The sequence below is a fragment of the Impatiens glandulifera genome, chromosome 7 (genome assembly GCF_907164915.1).
Source record: "Impatiens glandulifera chromosome 7, dImpGla2.1, whole genome shotgun sequence".
Taxonomy (NCBI): domain Eukaryota; kingdom Viridiplantae; phylum Streptophyta; class Magnoliopsida; order Ericales; family Balsaminaceae; genus Impatiens; species Impatiens glandulifera.
Genome location: NC_061868.1, coordinates 41,034,177 through 41,058,727, shown reverse-complemented (window position 1 = coordinate 41,058,727; position 24,551 = coordinate 41,034,177). Strand labels below are relative to the sequence as shown.

Genomic DNA, 24,551 nt, shown 5'->3' with positions numbered 1-24,551 from the left:
GATGTTTAGCATACCAATAATATTTAGGTTGTTGATATTGCCCAGTATCAAACTTTTTTTTTTACAAACTGCCGACAAAACGATTAAACGATTAGCTTTAATTCGAATTTAAAAAATATATAAAAAAAGCTTTTTCAAACTTAAAATCACCACTTCTTAATTTCATTGAGCAAACAATTTTTAAACATTATCAACAATTTTTTCAATATACAAACAATAATATTTTAACATTTACAAAATCATTATTAGAAAAAATAATTCCAAATACAAAATAAAAATCCCTCTATTTTCTCGATTCCACATTTAGTATTCATGAACGCTAGTATTAATTATTTTATTTCTTATTTATATATTCTTTTACTAAAAATAAATCAATAAAATTATGTGAAGTGAGTAATATGAGATACAATGTATATTTTAGACATTTCTGTTTTCTGTGAGATTTTTGTGTCTATATAAGGAGGTTGGTTCATTGTATGAGAATGTGCATATAAAAAAAAAATACATTGATAGTAATTGGAGCTGAACCTTTGAACATGGCGATCAACAAAGCTGAACCCTCTGAACATGGCGATTCATGTGGTAAGGAGAATAGTGTGCTTCAGAGGAATGTGCATGGATCGCGTCTCGCAATCACTGAGCCGAATATGGACCACAAGGAGGATATAAAAGCTTACATGGCCAGAACCTTAAACAGATATAGGGAAACTCTGGCTAATAGGGCTCTATATCACATAGGTACATTATACATACGTACATTGATTTCAAAACTACAGGAAATGGTAAACTTGATTATCTTTTTAATTTATTATCATGTTAGTTGTTTTGATGCATAATCTATTCATTGCAGGTTATCCAGCCAATCTGGACTTTGATTATGGAGCTCTAGCACAGTTGCAAGCTTTTTCCCTAAACAACATTGGGGATCCATTCATTGAAGGAAACTATAGAATGCATTCGCGAGAGTTTGAAATTGCGGTTTTGGATTGGTTTGCCAATCTATGGGAAATTCAGAACACTGATTATTGGGGATATGTTACAAACGGTGGCACGGAAGGAAATCTTCATGGCATTCTAGTTGGGTATGTAATAACTTAATTAACTTCATGGTTTCTAGTTGTTTTCAATATAATCAAAGATTATGCATGTTATGTTTATATAGGCGAGAACTTCTTCCAGATGGGATACTATACACATCAAGAGATTCACATTACTCCGTCTTCAAAGCAACGAGAATGTATAAAATGGAGTGTGTCAAGGTTGATACTTTATTCACGGGTGAGATGGATTATGAGGATTTCAGGGCCAAGTTGCTTCTTAATAAGGATAAGCCGGCCATCATCAATGTCAATATAGGTGTGATATTGTTTAAAATGAGATTTAAAGTAGTATTGTGTTTACTTGTTAATATATTATATTATTGCAGGAACAACTATGAAAGGAGCCGTTGATAATGTTGACACTATTATACAAATTTTAGAAGAATGTGGATTTTCAGAGGATAGATTCTATATCCATTGTGACGGAGCTTTATTTGGAATTATGATTCCTTTTGTTAAGCATGTGAGTTTGTGATCATTAATTAATTTCTAAAGTAATCTTGTAAATTTATAACAATTTTTATGGTTGTGTTAAAATTTTCTTAAATAGTCCCTTCAAGTTTCTTTTAAGAAGCCAATTGGAAGTATTACTATTTCCGGACACAAGTTTGTGGGATGTCCAGCGCCTTGTGGAGTTTATATAACAAGGAAGCAATACATTCATACTATCTCAACAAATATCGAGTTTTTGTGCTCTCTAGACACCACAATAATGGGAAGTAGGAGCGGTCATGCTCCAATCTTCTTGTGGTACGCCTTAAACATGAATAGTCATATAGGATTTGAGAAACAAGTTGAAAAGTGCCTTACAAATGCTCGTTACTTGAAAGATCGGCTTAAGGAAGAAGGGATAAGTGTCATGCTCAATGATTTGAGTAGCACCGTGGTGTTTGAACGGCCTCTAGAAGATGACTTTGTCAATCGCTGGCAACTCGCTTGTCAGGGAAGCATTGCGCATGTAGTTGTCATGCCCAGTGTCACTATTCAAAAGCTTAAAGAATTCTTGGATGAGTTGTTAAAGAAACGAAAAGACTGGTACAAAGATGGAGGAGTTCAACCTCCTTGTCTTGCAGATGACATAGGGGGAGACAATTGTCTTTGTCCTTTTCACAAGTAGCATATTATTGCAATCCATCATTAATTTATCTTAATTCTATCTATATGATTTTAATTAATCATCTAATAAGGATAAGCTTCTTAGAGAATCTTATAACGACTTAAGTTGTATAGAAAATAATGACTTACGAGTTCGATTTTTATTTACAACGACTTAAGTTGGATTGAAAATAATGACTATAGAAGATAATGCTAACTTTTTACATTTAAACCAAAAAATATATATTAAAATGATAATTTTATGATATAAACTATTGTAACACAACTCAAATGTTAAAAATCTTATCAAATTATGTTTGATTCTCACGGTGTACTATTCAAATTTAAAAATAGATTATGACTACGAAGGATTTTATACTAGTCATATCTGAAAATAAATCTATGTAAAAAAAAGTTTCTTAAAGATAATAAAGAATGGGAAGAATGTCAATTTTATTTATAAAGTTGGAATGAGTTGACAAATTTATTTACAAAGTTATAAAATTATATTTATGTATATAAACTTGTCAAAATGTGTCAGAATTATTTAACATAATGGAATGCTTCAAATGACATTAGATTTTTATCCACGTAAATATTTATTTTATATATTTTTTTAATCTATTTTTTACATTTCAAACAGACCTTCTCTTTCTATTTAATATATAAAATTAAATAAATAAAAGTTTCCTTCTTCTTTCCTTCACTGTACCTAATCCACCAGCAGGGGCTCACCATCATCTTCATCCCCTCTCTTTCACCGGCAGACGCCGTCGCAATCAATTCAATCACATTCAAGAACTCAACAAACGAATCTCAATCTTCAGATAATGTCGCAGGCCGTTTTTGCTATTCCTTTGTTTAATTAGATCATTCATAAACTTTGATATTGCTGCCAGGCCTGATAATAAGACTTGTTTCGTGATCTGACCATCGGATGGATCAGTTTCGATCAAACAATATAAAATCTGTAATAAACCTCGTTTATCTGCGATTGAAATCTGTGATTAAGGATCTAACTAAATGAATTCCAAAACCCTAGCTGAAACAATCTTGGACTAGTTTTTCCTTTTCTAAGAACAATGAGAAACAAGGACAAACCGGTGACATATCACATTTAACTTATCAACTCCAACTTCGATTATAATCATAGCTTGAATCTCAGTATCACATGTGACATATCACATTTAACTGCTAAAAACTCATTGTTCTGATCCGCCTAGCGAAATCAGAAATTGCAGGCAAATTATTCAAACGAAATCCAGAATTTCTAGTATCGATGTTTCGCATTGAATATATAACCTATTGCCTTGAAATTAATTTAGAAAAACATAGAGTGAGTTTCCTCGTTTCTTTGGAAGCTGCTAATTCAAAATTGTTATATGAGGAAACTTGCAACAACTATGGGTTTTTGTAAACTTATTAAATGACGCATGATCCAAAAAGTATCTAGCAATATGTTTTTGTTAAGAATATAATGGGAAAGAAATGCAAAAATCTTTTAGTCTTAATGGATTAGACAGACAAATGAACAAATTTGATGAGATTCGAATTGATATGAATGACATCACTCGCACACGAAGAAAAGTTTAGATAATCTTATCTTACATAAAATATTAATGTCTAAGGATCTTATCTACAAGAAAACGTGGAAGTAAAAAGAATTTTCGATTGACAAAAATGACTGGAGATGAAGAAAAGATACATGTTATCTAGAAAAACTTTAGGAGTCAAAGATTTCATTTTTGAATGAAACGTTATTCACAGTTAATTTTTTACGGATGATATTTGCATGAAAATGTTATATTATGGTTAGTCGTATGTGTCGCAAAAAGATTAAATCGGCAACTCACTTACTTTTGTATTGTCATAACTTTTATTAGAAACTTAAACAAACACTCATTCTTTTGTATTTTGTAATACAGCTTGCAAGAAATGCATGTAAGAATGAGTGTTTGTTTAAGTTTCTAATAAAACTTTTATCTATCAAAAGACAGTTTGGCCGAGCGGTCTAAGGCGCCAGATTTAGGCTCTGGTCCGAAAGGGCGTGGGTTCAAATCCCACAGCTGTCAATAAATTTTTTATTTATTTATGCATTTTCTTGATATTAAGTAATGTTTAAGGATCTTCTATAAATTTTTTACATTTAAAAAAATCTAAAAGAATTGCATGTAAGAGTAAGTAAATTATCAAAATATTGGCATTTAATATATCTTTAATGAAAACATACTAGTTTTGATAGATAAAAAAAAAAAAAAAACCTTACTGATTTTAATAGTATAACAAACCAAGGTTTCAAAGCCAATAAAAAATCAGAGCATCAGATTTTAAAATTAGAGTAATTGTTTAAAAACAATTTCATTTTGAAAATTATAGTTTTTTTACACAACCATATTATATTTTAAAATAAATAAAAATGTACTACGTACATCAAAATGATAAAAAGAAATTAATGTGTAGGAACTTGTTTGATGTTGGGTTATTTAAAATATTTATTAAGTATTTTAAAATAAAATTCTTGTTTAATAAGAAAATAAGTTATTTAAATTTTTAATTGGTTTGAATTATTATAATACTTTTTTATTTATTTAAATTTTAATTTATAAAAATAAAATAAAGGTGTTTTAATATTTTAATTAATTATATGATTGAAAACAAATAAAACAATAACATATTAATTTTTAGTAAAAAAAAAATTCAGATGTTTTTAGAGACAAATAAACATAAAAGTCAACAAAAGTAAGTCATTCAAAAAATTGGTTTTCCTACCACCGTATCATCGTTTATATATAACAAAATAAAAAAAAAATAATAAAAACTTGAATAAGCTACCTAAAAATTCCCACCATTTCTAACGGTTAAAAGGGAAACAAAGATGTCAACCTTCCTATATTGGGTATTTGCGGATTTACTTAGGATAATAAAGATTTTGTGTTTTTGTTTTCAGTTACAACAACTAGTTCAGTAAAAATAACTTTAAAAATGTTGAAGGAAAACAAGAACATATTTGATCTTGTGATTAGTGATGTTCATATGCCAAATTCTACTTATAATCTTGTCTTCCCAATTTCCAATTCTCAAGAAATTACCATTCTTTGTTTGAATTACAACGTTGTCGGTTTACAGTGACACCAGTTTGGTGATGAAAGGGATTACTCACGGTGCTTGGAACAGTTTGTGTGAAATTGTTTTCAATGCTGAAGATATTGATATATATTTATTATTCAACAAATTGGATAGTGCACTTAAGGTGGTTGACAAAATGCCAAATAGGGATATAATATATTGGAACGGTGCATCAGATTTGTTATATAATTTGGGGAGTTTTGTATTCTTGTGGAGACTTAGTTGTAGTTGAAGAATGTAAAATTCATTATTGATTGAGAAGATACAAATTAAAATTGATTTTTCCTTAATAGTGTTTTCAGGTTTTATTTTATAGCAGATTTTTAAAATCGATCAAACCGAATAAGTCATCCAAACCGATCGTCAAACCGATGAAACCGAACCGATCAATAAACCGAAACCGACAGATAATGATTTAGGCAAACCGACGCCTACGGTTTGGTTGTACATTTTAGTCTATAAACCGACTGAACCGAATCGTTTACAGGCCTACTTCCAAAGGGTAAATTGTGTTTTGATTTCGGATTATTTAAATAATAATACTCCCTCTCTCCCTGACGTTTTAACGATATAAGTTTAACTTTTTAACTAACTAATCTATATATATTTATATATATATATATATAATATATAATGATGCTAATCTATATCTATATAATGATGCTTAATTTTGAAAGTGTATGGATTGTCGGGTCAAAAATTATAGTTAATTTGGATTTATATGTGAGAGTAAATTAAAAATGTTATCACATTTTTACCATAATTTGTTTTTCTCGATTTTTATATCATTACTTGTGCAAATTGTCACGGCCCACTTGTCTTCCTAACCCAAGAGGCTTAATCATTCATGGAGGCCCAACCAAGGAACCTTCTAGAAGCCTTGTAAGAAAATATGTCATTCTCTATATTAATGGGCCATTTAATGTAGTGGTTGGTTAGTAAACTATTAAGGTGGTGGTTGGGTAGTAAGCCATCAATGTAGTAGTTGGTTAGCACACAACTAATGGGGTAGTTGGATGTTATATAATTAATATAGTAGTTGGGGATAACCCTATAAATACCTTTGATATATTCCTTTGTAGAGTACCAAGTATTTAAGTGAGATAATATTAATATTCTTTGTAAGAGTTTACTCTCTCTCTAGAATTCTTGTGTCAATTCTATTAAACGTCGAGTGTTGCGTCGAGAAAGGCTGACTAGTTACTCGTTCTTGCGAAGATCATAACTAGTGCCGCACGGATCGTCAGTGGAAAGACTGAGCCCGTGACAATTGGTATCAGAGCTGAAATGACGAAGTGATCGGATGAAAGTTCAAAGGTCGTGGATGAAGTAGAGAATCTTCCCCATGGGACCGGAGAAGATGGTAGGATCTCCCGCAAAGTTCAAACGGGAGGATCCAAAGCTACCAAAGAAAGAGAGAGATCAAAGGATGCTATCGTTGACATTCTCGCCAAACTGGAGAAGGTAGAACTCACTATGGCATACGGACAAGATAATGTCGGGGACTTAGAGGAACGCATTGCCGAGCTCGAGAAAGAGAGAGACGAGCTCCGAGAAGGAATGCAAGGTGCCTTGAACGAGGTCTTGTCCAAATGTCAAGAGCAAACTCAGATCATGGAGCAGACCCTACTTGGCGAAATCAGTACCTTGACCGAGAAACTCGAGGTAATGTCATCTAAATTACAAGCCACTAAAGAGAATGTGGTGTTACTCAAGAAGGAGGTTGCGCAAGAGTGCGGACGTGCGCCTGTAGGAATCCCAAATCCGTCAAGGATAGATGTTCCAAGGCCTAAAGCGTATTTAGGCGAGAGGAATGCGAAGGAGATTGATAACTTCTTATGGGGACTGACCAGTACTTCAAAGCACTCGGCCTGGTAGAAGAGGCGAGGAAGATAGATACTGCCACGACATACTTAGAAGACACCGCAATGTTGTGGTGGAGGCGAAGGAGTGGCGACATAGAAAGAGGTACGTGTTCTATTAACACTTGGACCGAATTCAAGGAAGAGCTCAAGAGGCAGTTTTACCCTGAAAATGCTATTCGAGAGGCAAGAGCCAAGTTGCGGAGACTCTCACAAAGGGGGAGTATCAAGGAGTATGTCAAGGAGTTCATCGCTACTCTCCTTGAGATCCCTAACTACTCAGACGACGAAGCCTTGTTTGCTTTCACAGATGGCCTACAAATGTGGGCAAAGCTTGAGTTGGAACGGCGTGGTGTCCAAGATCTAAACACCGCAATCGCTGTTGCTGAATCTCTTGTCGAAATGAGAAGACAAGAGAAATCAAAGTCGACTTATGAGAGGAATGACGAGGGGGAAAATGGTGGAGACCATTTTTACAGCAATGAAGACCCAACTAAGAGGACGAAGCCCAATGGTAGAGGAGATCGGGACGAGAAACGTGGAGAGAGACCCCGGATAAAGTGTTTCTTTTGTGAAGGGCCGCATAAAGCAAGAGAGTGCCCTATGAAGAACAAACTATCCCCTTTGATGGAGGAGCAAGAAGGCCTTCACGATGAAGCTCGATTGGGGTCGTTAAATCTCCTTAGTGTCGTTAAAGCAAAGTTTGAAGGGCCAAAGACCGCGAAGAAAGGACGATTATTCGTGGAAACAAAAGTAAAAAGCCATATGGTTAAAGCTTTGTTGGATACGGGAGCCAACAACAACTTTCTAGAGGTAAAAGAGGCGGAAAGACTAGGGATTAGGTACACCAAAGAAAAGGGGTGGCTTAAAGCAGTCAACTCGGCACCAAGTGCAACTTATGGAGTTGCTCGTAATGTAAAAGTCAACTTGGGGGAGTGGACTGGCCTTCTGGATTTCTCCATTATTGACATGGACGACTACAAAATGGTTCTTGGAATAGAGCTCCTAGACAAGGTAAATGCATTTATACTCCCTTCTGCTAATGCTATGTACATTCTAGAGCAAGGCAATACTTGCACAATACATTTAACACGAGAAGGCAATAGAGAAACTAGGCACCTCTCTGCCATGCAACTCTCAAAAGGTATAAAGGAGGACTATTCATCATCTTTTGTTACTTTGAAAGAAGATGAGAAAACCGTGGTCCAAGAGAAGACACCTCCGAAAATTACAACTGTCCTAGAGAAAGTTCAAGATGTAATGTCCGCCGATTTTCCAAAGAAACTCCACCATGAGAGAGAGGTGGACCATAGAGAAGAGTTAGTCAATGGTACTAAACCATCGGCGATAATCATTTATCGCATTGAATCTCCCAAATTGGAGGGATTGAAGAGACAATCGGAGGAGTTGCTCTTCAAGAAAGGGAAGTGCGAAATTGACAAGACCGCCAAGAGAATGAAGAAATGGGAGAACAAGAAGAGAAGACACTTGGAGTTCGGAGGAAACCGAGTGGTAGTAAAACTTCTCCTCTATCAAGAGAGACGATTTTCCAAAGTTCATAAGGGGTCTGTGAGGCGATACGAAGGTCCTTTCTTAGAGAAGAAACGGGTTGGAAAGCTAACATATCGCTCAAAACTTTTGTCGCATTTGGAGACATCATTGAGACCTACAAAGAGGATGCGATGAGGACGTCGCCGGAATGAGTGGGGGAGAATGTCACGGCCCACTTGTCTTCCTAACCCAAGAGGCTTAATCATTCATGGAGGCCCAACCAAGGAACCTTCTAGAAGCCTTGTAAGAAAATATGTCATTCTCTACATTAATGGGCCATTTAATGTAGTGGTTGGTTAGTGAACTATTAAGTTGGTGGTTGGGTAGTAAGCCATCAATGTAGTAGTTGGTTAGCATACAATTAATGGGGTAGTTGGGTGTTATGTAATTAATATAGTAGTTGGGGATAGCCATATTCCTTTGTAGAGTACCAAGTATTCAAGTGAGATAATATTAATATTCTTTGTAAGAGTTTACTCTCTCTCTAGAATTCTTGTGTCAATTCTATTAAACGTCGAGTGTTGCGTCGAGAAAGGCTGACTAGTTACTCGTTCTTGCGAAGATCATAACTAGTGCCGCACAGATCGTCAGTGGAAAGACTGAGCCCGTGACAAAATGCACGGGCTACATGCTAGTAATAATAATTTGTGATAATTTTGAGCATGAGTATTTTTTTTTAAATTAAAATTATTAATATATAATTATAAAATCAAAATTAATAATTTAAAATAAAAGCATGATAAATTAAAATAATGTTTGATTGGGTTGGGTTTAGGGATAACAATAGTGTGTGGTTCAATGAGAGCGAATTGCATTACCATTCCTACCCTGAATCTACCAGCCCGTCCTGATTCCGACGAAAATTTTAAATATAAACAATCCTCGTCCCGATCGGGAACGAAATTTTTCCTGGGTGCACCAAAACCTAAAAATAATTTAAGTTTAAATATAAATAATAACATAATTTATATAATTATAATTAAATTATAAAAATATCAATTATTTATAATTATAATGATTATATTATTAAATAAGAGAAGATAAAAAAAAAATTAAGTGAAAAACAAAATTACCATCGTATTAAATAAGTATATATATTAATTATTTTAAATAACTATCATTAATTCTTTTATTTTTTTATTTTTTTTTTTTTTTTTTTGTATAATTGTATTTTATTTTATTTTTTTGGGAATCAATGCGGAACAATAATACAATCCCGGTCCGAGTCCCGATTCCCGATCAATATATTTTTGGATTTTCTTCTATCCGTCCCAATCAATATTTAGACATGCAATCAATTCATTTAAAATAAAAAAAAAATGAGTTAACTAAAATGGAGGTCTATTTATTACTCCATTAATGCTATGAGAAAAAAGACAATTTATTAGAGGGCACATTTGAAAATGCCTCTTGTTCAAAGGGATGGTTAACATGCCTTCTTCTTGGACCCTTTCTATACCACAAAAATAACTATTTTTTTATTCTAGTACATAGATTTTTGTGAAGTTTCTAGAACCAAATATTCTCTATATAATTATTTGTAATAATGGATGTATCATTTAACGAGTGAATTCAAAATATAATAGGAAAACGAATTTTTAAATTTTTTATTTTGTTCGTGAAATAAAAAAAAATAAATGAAAATAAAGTAACTATACATGTCAAAACACACACCTTCTAATAGTGTCATTAGTTGAGCCCAAAATCTTTAATGATATTCATTTTTACATTTGGTATAATATTGTAGATATCATATCATTCTTTAAACAACTTTTATATTAACAAATTAGGGTTTATTGTTATTTATTTGAATAAATTTTAGATTATTTTAAAAAAAGTAATATTATCATAATTTTGATAAATATCTTCTTTTTTAGTAAAAAAATCAAAAGTTATTCATGTACATAAATTCACACAAATCCTAATTTTCTAAATAACTTATTTAAATTTACTCGTCATTATCATTCAAATTTTATAACATTCTTAAATTTACACTAGTTAGGATTTCAATCATATTCTTTACCGTGAAATGTGAACAATATATATTTTAACTATTAAATCATCTGTTATTAATATATAAAATTTAAATAATTAAAAATAAATTAGAATATATTTTATTATTTTAATTAATTAATGAAGTGATTTAATACATTATTATGATGATGGATGGATGTTATTTGATTATATATGAATTTATAGAAAAACAAATATATGAAATAAGGCCTAAGTTTGGGTTTATTTGATTTTAAGAATAACCCTTCTATCTTGATTATCAAACTTTCCATATCAGATTTTACTAGGTTTATTGGCCAAGATTATTGACATTATTATAAAGATATATGGCAATTTTTTAAATTTTAGTTGTTTCAATCACCACTAATTAAAAAACACGTCATTCTAAATTAGATCTTAATATTGGTATTGTGTGGAACCTCATTCTAAATTAGATCTTAATATTTATTGAGTGGGAAATGATTGTTATTGAGTTATATTTACCACATCCAAATTGACAACAGTTGAAGAAACATTCATAAGTTCACAAGTGTTCCGTAAGTGGAAAATATCAAATGTTTTTGTACGTGGTTGTCATTGCTCTAAATTGCATGCGAAAATGGAAAATATCAAAAGTTTTGTGTATGTGGTTGTCATTGCTCTAGATTGATTAGGTTAGTTCAATTGATTAGGTTGGTTCAATGTCAACTAGGTTATTATAGGTTGTTGACATTGCTCAATATTAGACTTTATTTTTTACAAACTGCCGACCAAACAATTAGTTGTAACTCGAAATTTAAAAAATATATAATAAACATCCATTTCAAACTCCAAATCACCACTTTCTTAATTTCATTGAGTAGACAATTTTTAAACACCTTTACCACATTGGTGATCAACAATTTTTTCAATCTACAAACAATAATATTTCAACATTTACAAAATAATTTCTAAAAAAAGGTATTCCAAATACAAAATAAGAATCCCTCAATCTTCTATGCCTTTGTCAACAAGCCTACATATAATATCATCATCAAATTTATAAATTAATATTATACTTTTTAGACAAATGCACAATAATCCATGTTTATTTGTCTAAAACATTATCAACACTTTCCTGTCAATATATTTTTCACTCTCTATCATTACTCATATTTTTTATAGTTTATTAAAATGATAGATATTTTTAAGCGTAATATAAATTTTATTTAAAAAACTATAAACCATGGGAAATGAGAATGAATATATACAAAATTTAATTACATTTTTTTTTCCTATTATTTTTTATAAACGCTAGATTTCACATTATGAAAAGCATGGAGTGAACACTTTTATTATTATAATAGATATCATGGTTATTTTAGACATTTCCGTTTTCTGTGTGATTTGTGTGCTTATATAAGGAGGTTGGTTCACTTTATACAAATGTGCATTCTTTCTTGTATGAAAAAAAACATTGATTTCATAGTACATTGGATCTGAAAACCTTTGAAAATGGCGATGAACAAATCTGGACCCTTTGAAGATGGCGATTCATGTGATCAGGAGAATAGTGTGCTTCAGAAGAATGTGCATGGATCGCGTCTCGCAATCACTGAGCCGAATATGGACCACAAGGAGGATATAAAAGCTTACATGGCCAGAACCTTAAACAGATATAAGGAGACTCTGGCTAAGAGGGCTCTATATCACATAGGTACTACATTGATTTCAAAACTAAAGGAATTGGTAAACTTGATTATTACTTTGGTTTTTATTATATTTGTTGTTTTCATGCATAATCTATTAATTACAGGTTATCCGGCCAATCTGGACTTTGATTATGGAGCTCTAGCCCAGCTGCAAGCTTTCTCACTAAACAACATTGGGGATCCATTCATTGAAGGCAACTATAGAATGCATTCTCGAGAGTTCGAAGTTGCTGTTTTGGATTGGTTTGCCAATCTATGGGAAATTCAGAAGAATGGTTATTGGGGATATGTTACAAATGGTGGCACTGAAGGAAATCTTCATGGCATTCTAGTTGGGTATGTAATAACTTAACTAACTTCATGGTTTCTAGTTGTTTTCAATATAATCGGAAGATCATGCATGTTATGCTCATGTAGGAGAGAACTTCTTCCAGATGGGATACTATACACTTCAAGAGATTCACATTACTCCATCTTCAAAGCAACTAGAATGTATAAAATGGAGTGTGTCAAGGTTGATACTTTATTCACGGGTGAGATGGATTATGAGGATTTCAGGGCCAAGTTGCTTCTTAATAAGGATAAGCCGGCCATCATCAATGTCAATATAGGTGTGATGTTGTTTAAAATGAGATTTAAAGTAGTATTGTGTTTACTTGTTAATATATTATATTATTGCAGGAACAACTATGAAAGGAGGTGTTGATAATGTTGACACTATTATACAAATTTTAGAAGAATGTGGATTTCCAGATGATAGATTCTATATACATTGTGACGGAGCTTTATTTGGAATTATGATGCCTTTTGTTAAGCATGTGAGTTTGTGATCTTTAATTAATTTCTTTAAGTAATCTTGTAAATTTATAACAATTTTTTTTTTATGGTTGTGTTAAAATTATCTTAAATAGTCTCTTCAAGTATCTTTCAAAAAGCAAATAGGAAGTATCACTATTTCCGGACACAAGTTTGTGGGATGTCCAGCGCCTTGTGGAGTTTATATAATAAGGAAGCAATACATTAATACTATCTCAACAAATATCGAGTTTTTGGGCTCTCTAGACACTACAATAATGGGAAGTAGGAGCGGTCATGCTCCAATCTTCTTGTGGTACGCCTTAAACATGAATGGTTATATAGGATTTGAGAAACAAGTCCAAAAGTGTCTTACAAATGCTCGTTACTTGAAAGACCGACTTGTGGAAGAAGGGATAAGTGTCATGCTCAATGAATTGAGCAGCACCGTGGTGTTTGAACGGCCTCTGAACGATGACTTTGTCAATCGATGGCAACTCGCTTGTCAGGGAAGCATGGCGCATGTAATTGTCATGCCCAGTGTCAGTATTGAAAAGCTTAAAGAATTCTTGGATGAGTTGTTAAAGAAACGAAAAGACTGGTACAAAGATGGAGGAGTTCAGCCTCCTTGTCTTGCAGATGACATAGGGGGAGACAATTGTCTTTGTCCTCTTCACAAGTAGCATATTATTATAATCCATCATTAATTTATCTTAATTCTATCTATATGATTTTAATTAATCATCTAATATGGAAAAGCTTCTTAATTATCATGATTGGTTTCTGTTATGTTATGTCATATATGAAGCTTTATGTTTGTTCTCATTAGTCATTAAAGTGATTTATTAGTATTAATTTGTCTATTTGTCATAATTATTAGTTGAGGGGTTCTCTCATAATTAATGTGTGAAGTAAAGTATGTATTTCAGTAGTTTCTTTATTTATTAATTTACATTATTTTATTATATGTGTCATGTCCCCAAACCAGTTATTTAAAAGGCACTCTCATAACTGCAAGAATACAAATTCATAATATACAATGTTCTATTCATATAATTTAAAATTTCACCATATCTTATATTCATAATATATATCTTATATTCATAATATAACACATTTGTTATATTTATAAATAATATCTATATTATTTCTAAAACAAAATCTATATGAATTGTACAGTCGGAGTAATACTTTTTTTCTTCACTTCTACGTGTTATTTATGATTTCACCAGTAAACTAGTTCAATAAGAAATACAATATATATTTATAGTTGAATCAAATAACCTATAAAATAGTCTCACAGTCAATTTCATCATTAAACCTAACTTTATATATATATATATATATTTTGATAAACCATCGTTAAAGACTTTCGATGATCCATCAATCAAGTCTAACGCTGACTCATAACCGTATAAGTTCACGGAGCATTGATAATTATTATCGTACAAATTAGTACATAATCATATTTAGAGTAATAAAAATAGTTTCACCATTTTCAATATTTCAACTTCATATGTAATATTGAATTATATAAAAAAAAGTTCTTACCAATTATCCCAATTTATTACTCTATCAAAATTCCAAATAAACTTTCATTTTCATCTTTCTGGTCTTGTGCGTAAGGAATGAAGTAGAGAGAGATGTGAAACAGAAGAAATAAATTAATTAGGGAAAAAGGAACGAACCAGCATAGGCAGTGGAAGTAATTAGTGGAGTGAGGAACTAATCAATAGAATATTAATTAATTAATTAATTAATTAATTAATATTCATATTAACGAGTCTTTTAAAAACAGACCACCTGCACATTCAGCATGCTGCCTGCTTTTACTTGTATATTATATTATACTTAATTATTACCCTTCATAGTAACTCTCGGTTGGTATGATTGCTCCGTTGAATATGAAAAAAAATTATTTAAACCTATATATTTATACATTTAATTTAGTTAGATGTATATTAATATTAATAAAAATATGTTATTATCAAAAATTTGACTTATTTAATATATATTTTTTTTTTTGAAAATAATGTTTTTTTTTTAAATTTATATATTTCTTAATTAAATATTTACTTTTTCTTTTTCTTTATTTTTATTAATTAATTAATTTCTCTCTCTATTTATTTATTTATTAATTAATTAATTTTTCTCTTTTTATTATTTTTTAATAATTTAAAAAAAAATTAATATAAACAAAAATAAATTTAATAGTCTTCTTATATTTAATTTTTTATTTAGGTTTATAATAATAGTAAACAAAATAATTGAGTTTTTTTTTTTTTTGTAAAATATTAATTATTATTTTTTTTTGTGTTGAATTGATTAATATTTATTATTATCCAAATGGTATTTTGTTGTTGAAGAGATTAGTCATTGTAATATTCAAATATTAGTCTAAGGAAAACGCCAAATAATTTTAAAATAATCAATATTGTTGATGTAGGAATAATGCAAATTAGTAAAATGAAATTAAAATAATTAAATATCAAATGCTAACGTATGAATAGATAATGAAGAAAAATAGATAAATGGAGAGAAGTTAATAAATAAAAAGATAAATTGATTAATTAAAGAAAAAAAAACTTCACAAAAATATTATAAAAACAAATAAAATAAAAGGAAAGAAAATTAATTAATTAATAAATAAAAAGATAAATAATTAATTAATAAAAAAGAGAAAAAATGAATATCTAATTTAAAAAAAAATATTTTAAGAAATAAATGAACTCTTAAGCTAAATGAGCCAATTTTTAATATTATATACGTTTAAATTTTTATTAATTTATACATTTAACTGAGCTAGTTGTAAAAATATATATGTATAAATAATTTTTTTTTATTTATATTCAGAAAGAAAATATCTCGTATGTTAAATATATTACGGGTTCCAATAGTTGATCACATGAAAGCATTATAAACATACTTCCTTAACATAAAAATATATAAAATATTATGAGTTACAATAGTTGATCACGTGATAGCATTATAACATACTTCCTTACCATAGATATATATAAAATATTATGTTTTCTACCATGGTGATGATAGAGATTGCAATAAGTATAAGGGTCCTACGGGGACTTAATTTCCCACGTTTCTTAAATCTTTCACAACTCGTATAGAAGACAGCTTTCTAACATTAAACTCTAACTTTTGTCTCTGATTGGCAACCTAACCTTTTTTTTCCTATACTGAGCAACCACTAGCTAGCATTTCACTAATTAAACGATTTTATCAACAGTTTATTTCATTATTTCTGGTCCCAACAATCTTTTTTCTCCTACATCATTCCAATATATTCCAACATTTCATATGTACGATGGACAGTAGTTATTATACGCAAATTCTAAAAAAAAAAAAAAAAAATGTTCATCCCACGATCCACTTAAATTTATAACATATATTTAGGGATGACAACGAGTACCCTACCCGTTGGGTAGTAAGGTACCAATCCCCAAACCCGACGGGTATCTCTATTTGTGTCCTCATTCTCAATTCGTCGGGTATCCGATCCCTGACGGGAGTACCCCATTACCTAATGATATAAAAAACAGAAACATTACTTACCTAGTGGTCGAAGAATATAACAACATTATTGCTTTTATAATTAAAAAAAGATACAGGAAAAATGATGTTGAAGAAACTAGAGAAATAATGTTGAAGAACTAGAGAGGATGGCGTTGAAGATGAAGAACGAAGGGAGGGAAATAACATCTTGTAAAAATATAAATATGTTGAAGATTAAGAATGAAGATAAGGAAAATAACACATGAATGAATAGTAATAAGTAATAAATATTTTGGTTCACTATGAAATGTTCGTGTATGTTAGAATTATAAATGATATATATTAATTATTAATAATTATAATGATTAAGAATGCGAAAATTCACATCTTTAACAAAATATATATATTATTAATTTAGTTGGGTATTGAGTTTCGAGTTTCGGTTTGGCATACTTTTCATCCTCGATTCCGAACTCAATCGGGTAACCTTCCACCCTTCTCATCCCCAACCCCAAACCTGAACCCAATTTAAAATATGTGACCCGATTATCGGATACCACGAGTATCGGGTATACGAGTACCCATTGTCATCTCTACACATATTCGTAACATATTCTTCTTAATCATGAAATATAGTGTTAAAATTTAATCTAGTACACCGATGTAAATTTTCTAAAAATGTTAGACAAATCTACTCTCTCTATCTGAAATAAAAGTCGTCGGTACCCCATGTAACCGCACTATATCTTTGATATAGAATCGTGCTAAATTGTTCAACGACAATCGAGTTGGAATTTCTAATAAATGAGCAGATTTTGTTAATTTATCAACAATCACCCACACACAGTTGTATTATCCCTTATTGTCTTTGGTAGTCTCGACACAAAATCCATTAAGTTGTTTTTCAATTTCCATTATGGAATGGGTAAAGGGTGTAGCATACTATCTAGTCTTTGATGTTCTGTTTTTACTTGTTGACATGTTAGACAATGAGACACAAACTAAACTATCTCTTTTTTCATGTTATTTCACCAATAACACTCACTTAAATCCCGATACATTTTAACCAAAATAAATTGTGTATCGTGATTTATGTGCCTCTTCTAATATTTTTTATTAACACCTCATTGTTAGGTACACACAATCTTTTACAGAAGTACATACTTCTCTTATCAAGATGAAATTATGTTTTTTCTCCTACTATTAGCACTCTCTTAATCTTTGAAATAAAAGAGTCAACTTGTTAAGAACTTTTTATTCATTTAACTAGATTAGAACGAATCATCAAATTTAAAATCAAAATATGCTCTTCTTTTATCGACTTCCTACTCAAAGTGTCAACCACAACATTAGCTTTTCTAGGATGATAATTTATAATCTAGTTATAATCCTAAATTAGATTATTGATCAGTAAAAATCTCAACTTTTGGTCCATATAGATAATGACTCCAAATTTTTTCAAGAAAACATTATTGTTGCAAGCTCCAAATTATAGGTTGGATAATTTCGTTCATGTGATTTCAATTGTAGAGATACATAAACAATTACGTGGTTATTCTAAATCAATACACAACTGTGTCATTTGTGTGAAGCATCGCAATATACAGTATAATCTTCACTTTTTTATGATATAACTAGCAATAGTGTTGTAATTATAGTCTTTTGAGTTCCTCAAAATTATCTTTACATTTTGCTGATCATTCAAATTTCACGTCTTTTGAGTTAGTCAGGGTCAGTGGTGATGCTATTTTAGAAAACCAGTTAATAAATCTCTTGTTAAAACTTGTCGGACCAAGGAAACTACGTATCTCTGTAACAGTAAATGGTCTAGATCAATCTGACACCGCTTCAACTTTCTTTGGGTCTATCGATATTCCATCTTTAGATATAATATGACCCCAAAATGAAATATTATTCAACTAAATTCACATTTTGAGAATTTAGCATTTACTATTTTTCTATCAAATTTTGTACTACTATTCTTAGACGATTCTCGTGCTTCTCCATAGTTTTAGATATACTAGTATGTCATCAATAAATATGGTCATGAATTCATCCAAAAATGATTCAAATACTTTATTCATAAGATTCATAAAAGCAATTGGGACATTAGTCAAACCAAATAGCGTTACCACGTATTCATAGTGTCCATACCTTGTTCGAAATGTTGTCTTAGCAATATCATCAAGTTTAATCTTCAATTGGTGATAGCCTGATCTTGCTCAAAATATTGTGCTCCTTTTAATTGGTTGAATAAATCATCAATTCTTGGTAACATATATTTATTCTTAATAGTTACCTTATTAAACACTCTGTACTCGGTAGTCAATTTAAAGACGTATTGTCCATATTTCTTCTTCACAAAAAGAAATGGAACTCCCAAGGGTAAGCACTTGGTCTGATGTACTCTTTTTCTAACCGTTCTTGTAACCTCTTATAAGGTTGCGTAGTTTTTTCAATTTTGTTGGAGCCATATAATAAGGAGTTTTTGTTATTGGTGACATTTTTCTAGGTGCTATATCAATTACAAATTGTATTTATCTATCATGACACAATCCTTATAAGTTATCTGGAAACACATTTGAATATTCAAGTATAATTAGAATATCTTCAATTGGTTGCTTATTCTCACAATACTCTATAACGCTACTAAATAACATTCACGACACTTTTTTATTATACGCTCCGCCTCTATAGAACAAATAAACTTTGTAGGGGTAATAATATTATTACCTTAAAAGTGAATGCAGGTTGGGAATTTGAATATTATTTCCTTTTTTTTGACAATCAATCGTGGTAAAATTTGTGGTTAACTAGTCCATTCTTAATGTAATATTAAAACTATGCATATTTAGTATGGTAAAATCAATTAATAACACATTATCTCCTATTTGAACTTCCCAAGACTTACAATAGCGTTATAACATTTATATTCACGTCTTGAGGTTCAGTCATGCTTGGTAAACTTGGATGTGTTAATATTGTTACTGTATTGACAGTATTGGCTGTTTGAGATTGATTATGAAGATTTCAGACCAAGTTGTTTCTTAATAAAGATAAAAATGCAATGTCATTGTTTAAAAAATAATTTGCAAATTTTATTAGATATAAAATAAGTGTTACCACTAATTAAAAACACATCATTCTATCTCTGATCTTCCATATGGTATTGAGTGGGAAAGGATTGGTATTGAGCTATATTAACTGCATCTAGCATTAGTTGACAGACCATCCTTAAGTGTTGCGGAAATGAAAAATACTAATTATTTTGTATGTTGTTGTCATTGTTCAAAATTGCAACTCAGTTGGTATTGTTCAATGTCAACTCGACTGTTTTCTAGGTGGCTGTCATTTTTCAAAATTGCAACTCAACTGGTAATGTTCAAGGTTAACTCCAAGAAATTTGGTTGATGTTGAGCATACCAATCATTGTGTAGGTTGTTGACATTGCCCAATATCAATTTTTTTTATACAAACTACGTACAAAACAATTAACTTTAACTCGAATTTAAAAAATATATAAAAACAGAATTTTCCAAACTTCAAATCACCTCCTTAAAATTAAGCAAACAATTTTTAATCATCTTTTCAACTTTATCAATCAACAATTTTTTCTATCTACAAACAATAATATTTCAACATTTACACAATCATTCCTAAAAAATGAATTCCCAATACAAAATAAGAATTCCCCAATCTTTTAGGCCTTGGTCAACAAGCATACCCAATATCATCATCAAATTTATAACTTAATATTATAAACTTTTTAGACCAATACACAATAATACATGTTTAGCCTAATCAGCAAACACCAACTAATATTATTCTTCATCCGAACTAATTTATTCTATCTTCAAATTCAACGTACCTATAAAACTATTTATAAGTAAAAAAATGATCAAAAATTAGTATTTTACGTTAACAATTAAAGTTAATAATCTAATATATATTAGAAGACGATACAATTGGTACCATCTATAGACTATGTAGATGCAGCGTTTACAAATTGTGTATATAGCGATCATTTTATTGTTTCATCTCTAGTTTTGTTTAATCTCGAGTCTTTCATTTCAACTATTATCTAATTTCTTAGTTTGAAAAAGTTCTATTTTTATTTAATAAGTTTTCTATTCTCTAATAATGTATTTTATTTTAATTTGTATTTAATTTTAATATTTATGCAATATATTTAATTTTAATGTATAATATTTAAGTTTAATATTTTAATTATTTAATTTAGTATGTTTATTTTTAATTTATAAATTGTATTTATAAAATTTTAAATAATTTATAAATTTAAAGAGAAGATGGATAGTTTGAAAATGATAATAAAAAGATGGTCAAGATTATTGATTTCCAATGCGGAAATAGTTTGCTCTTCATGTTGTCGGCTAGGGTAGGGTTTGTGTCCCCAACCCGACCCTTGAAGATAACAAAGGGACACTCACTAATTTCTATTCGGAGTTTTATTATTATGATGTATATTTTTATAATTTATTAATTTTATTTAAAAAATTATAAACCATGCCATGTTTAATGTGAGAATGAATGTATACAAAATTTTATTTACATATATTTTTTCCTCTTATTTATTCATGAACGCTAGATTCCACAATTAGTATTAATTATTTTATTTCTTGTTTATTTATTCTTTTACTAAAAATAAATCAATAATATTATGTGAAGTGAGTATAATATAAAAAGTATGGATGGAACACTTTTATGATTATAATATATATATATATATATATATATATATATATATATATATATATATATATATATATATATATATATATATATATAAAATGTATATTTTAAACATTTATGTTTTTTTTTTAGATTTATGCGCCTATATAAGGTGCAAATTTGATGAAATGACCTTAAAGATGCCTTTATTTGTATTCGTGGTCACCCATAATTTTTATTCACCTGGTGACCACTTTATTTTTTTTGACAAAAATACTTTCAATAAAGAACATACGCGAAGTGGATAGTTTTTTATATAAATACTTAAATTTTTTTATTTTGTTATTTTCCTTTCTCTCTCTTCTCTCTCTACTCATCTATCTCTCTTAGACGGTGAATACGGCGGCAGAAGAACCCTAATCGAACATATCATACAGATCGATACCAAAACCCTCGTTTTAATATCATGTGTTCATCACATGGATCGATTTATGTTCTTATTTCCATTATTTTCATCTTCAAACCCTAAACATGTTCTTATTGTTCATATTTTGTTCATCTTATTATTTATATTGGTTTTCATATTGGTTGTTCATATTGTCGATAATGATATTTGCAGATAATCTTCTATTTGATTCTATGGTGAATGTTTTTTGAAACTCAATTAGGTATCTCAAAGTGACGAGAATGATTATTAAGAGACCAATACTTACGAGTTCGATTTATATTTATAATGACTTGAGTTAAATTGAAATTAATGACTTTATAGGATAATGCTAACTTTTTACATTTAAACCAAAAAATACATATTAAAATGATGACTTTATGATATTAACTATTGTAACACAACTTAAGTGTTAAAAATCTTATCTGTTCGATTCTTACTATGTACTATTCAAATTTAAAAATATATTATGACTACGAGGATTATGCTAGTCATTTCCAAAAATAATTCGATGTACAAAAAAAAGTTTTTTTAAAGATAAAAAAGAATTCTTAAAGATAATAAAGAATTGGTATTAAAATTGTTTTCTACATTTAAAGGAAGTCATGATCCCAAATTCGTTTATTATGTGATTCTAAACATGGTAAATAATTTGTGTTAAGAAACTATTTTGGATGGTGGACTTCTTTTATTAAGAAAGTAAAATGGGTGATGAAGAATGATATAAGTCTTCAAATTTGTCACAAACAACATTTTGGTTTATACATGAAAGCCACTAAGGACCCCACAGTTATTCAAAATATTTGTTTAAGGTTTTTTAAATAAGATTATTAATTGATCATAATTACTCAAGACCCTTCTTCTAATTTAGTGATTTAATTCATATTTCATTTTTAAATCGAATTAAAAAACAAAAAAAATACAAGTTCGGATTATACGAACTTCTGCACCGATAAATCTTTCGAGAAAGCTTCAACCACCTTCTTCCGACCAGGACAGATTTATGTAGGAGCTCGTATTAATTATAGATTTTTTTTACGGTAAAAATTTTACATTACTCCCTAATTTCTTAAAAAAATTAATTTAATACTTTATTTTTTTTTTAAAAAAATACAAAACTTACATTTACCCACTCTCATTTATCTATAATTTCTCGCTTACTCAAAAAAAAAAAAAATCCAAGTTCACTCAAATTAACGGATCCCTAACTAGCTGGACTTTGGCTTGATCTTGATCCTGATAAGTTGGGCTAAGACTTGGTCCTGCTAACAATAGGGAACAAAATAATTATTATTAACTAAAAGAACACATATTGACATATATATACTCCACCTTTATAAAATGTTAATCCTATTAGGACACGAGACATTTCATTTAAAATTTTAGAATCTCCAACTCTTCTAGATGAGAGACGATATTGACCCAATCATTATCGACATTTTTATTTGAACGACTGAATAATGGTCTCATCTTCATCTCTACATGGTTAATATTAATTTATCAATAATATATACTATCATTAAACTTGTACAATGGAGTTTGTAATCTTCTCTAGCATAAAATATATTTTAATATTCTTTTGTTTGATTTTGCCCATATACAGTAAAAGCAATAGATAAAAATAAGAGTTTGATTATCATGGATTACATAAGAAATTCATCAAAAAAATTATGGATTTTATTCAAAATATTGTTGATTGAACCTTCCCCTTACTTATATATGAATGTCTTTAATTTTCAAGTATTTGAATATTGATACCAATATTTTTTATTATATATTAATTAATTATTGTCCAAAAACATGAATTTTGTATCTTTTATAGAAAAACAAATTGTATGAATGATAAAAGATAATTATAATTTTCAATCTAAAAAGAATTAAGAGAGAATAAGTATCTTAAATCTTCCAAACATATAAATTTTCACTTTGAGTTAACAATTTGCACTTTAAGTTTGATGATTTGATGTGAATTACACTAAGAAATTTACTCTCATGTATAACTAGTAATTATCTAGTAATTATTTAGGAAATTAGTGTAATTGTTATTTACAAATATTAATAATTTAAAAAAGAGAAAGAAAATGAGATTTTAAAAAAATGGAGACTAAGTTTCATAATTGAAATGGTGACTTTGTTTAAAAATTTATATTTTATTATAATTATAATTACAAGATAAAACATGTTTAGATGAAATACATATAAAAATAATATAAGGTAATCTCTAATAGACATCTTAATTTGCATGTAACAAATTCAATTCTCATCTAAAATGTTTTAATTTAAAATAAAAGTCATAACTATAATGTAGTTATATTAGATTTCTAACATAAAAAAATATAACAAATAAAATTATATTAATTTTTTTAAGTATCTTAGATTAATTTTTTCATTTTAATAAGTAGATCATGTTATATATATAATTAAAGAGTTACACAAAAAGTTGTTTCATTAGGCGTGGTGACAAGAAAGTCAAATTACTAGATATTTGTAAGTCAATAAAAGAGGGTGGAATTGGAAAAAAAAATATACTCAATTAAAATTCTTCACGTCAAATATTTGTGTATCATTAATAAGAAATAAACCTCTCTCAAGGTTAGTGATCATTTTGAATCCATTAACACAGTTCTGAGTGGGAAGGGTGCTCCCAAAAAAATTAATATGACGTCGTTAGACTACAATTAGGCATACTACTCTT

General features: G+C 29.5%; 2 protein-coding genes and 1 non-coding gene across 3 annotated transcripts; all 3 read left to right on the top strand.

Annotated features, from left to right (window-relative positions):
• Positions 1-536: 536 nt before the first annotated feature.
• On the top strand, positions 537-2,217 carry LOC124909911 (serine decarboxylase-like). Its single transcript, XM_047450540.1, has 5 exons — positions 537-738; positions 851-1,082; positions 1,163-1,356; positions 1,427-1,563; positions 1,651-2,217. Exons 1-5 carry the CDS (start codon positions 537-539, stop codon positions 2,215-2,217), a joined length of 1,332 nt encoding a protein of 443 aa, XP_047306496.1.
• A 1,970-nt stretch (positions 2,218-4,187) lies between these two features.
• On the top strand, positions 4,188-4,267 carry TRNAL-UAG. The gene has a single exon. It is a non-coding gene; the product is annotated as a tRNA-Leu (tRNA).
• A 7,953-nt stretch (positions 4,268-12,220) lies between these two features.
• LOC124909910 (serine decarboxylase-like) lies at positions 12,221-13,895 on the top strand. The gene is made up of 5 exons (XM_047450539.1): positions 12,221-12,422; positions 12,522-12,753; positions 12,835-13,028; positions 13,099-13,235; positions 13,329-13,895. Exons 1-5 carry the CDS (start codon positions 12,221-12,223, stop codon positions 13,893-13,895), a joined length of 1,332 nt encoding a protein of 443 aa, XP_047306495.1.
• The last annotated feature ends 10,656 nt before the right edge of the window (positions 13,896-24,551 follow it).

Bases quoted from the DNA above. Each gene is read 5' to 3' on its own strand.
- LOC124909910 (XM_047450539.1), top strand. From the start codon at position 12,221: ATGGCGATGAACAAATCTGGACCCTTTGAAGATGGCGATTCATGTGAT. The intron at 12,423-12,521 runs GTACTACATTGA...TATTAATTACAG, and splicing joins GAGGGCTCTATATCACATAG to GTTATCCGGCCAATCTGGAC. The intron at 13,236-13,328 runs GTGAGTTTGTGA...TATCTTAAATAG, and splicing joins TGATGCCTTTTGTTAAGCAT to TCTCTTCAAGTATCTTTCAA.
- LOC124909911 (XM_047450540.1), top strand. From the start codon at position 537: ATGGCGATCAACAAAGCTGAACCCTCTGAACATGGCGATTCATGTGGT. The intron at 1,357-1,426 runs GTGTGATATTGT...ATATTATTGCAG, and splicing joins CATCATCAATGTCAATATAG to GAACAACTATGAAAGGAGCC. The intron at 1,564-1,650 runs GTGAGTTTGTGA...TTTCTTAAATAG, and splicing joins TGATTCCTTTTGTTAAGCAT to TCCCTTCAAGTTTCTTTTAA.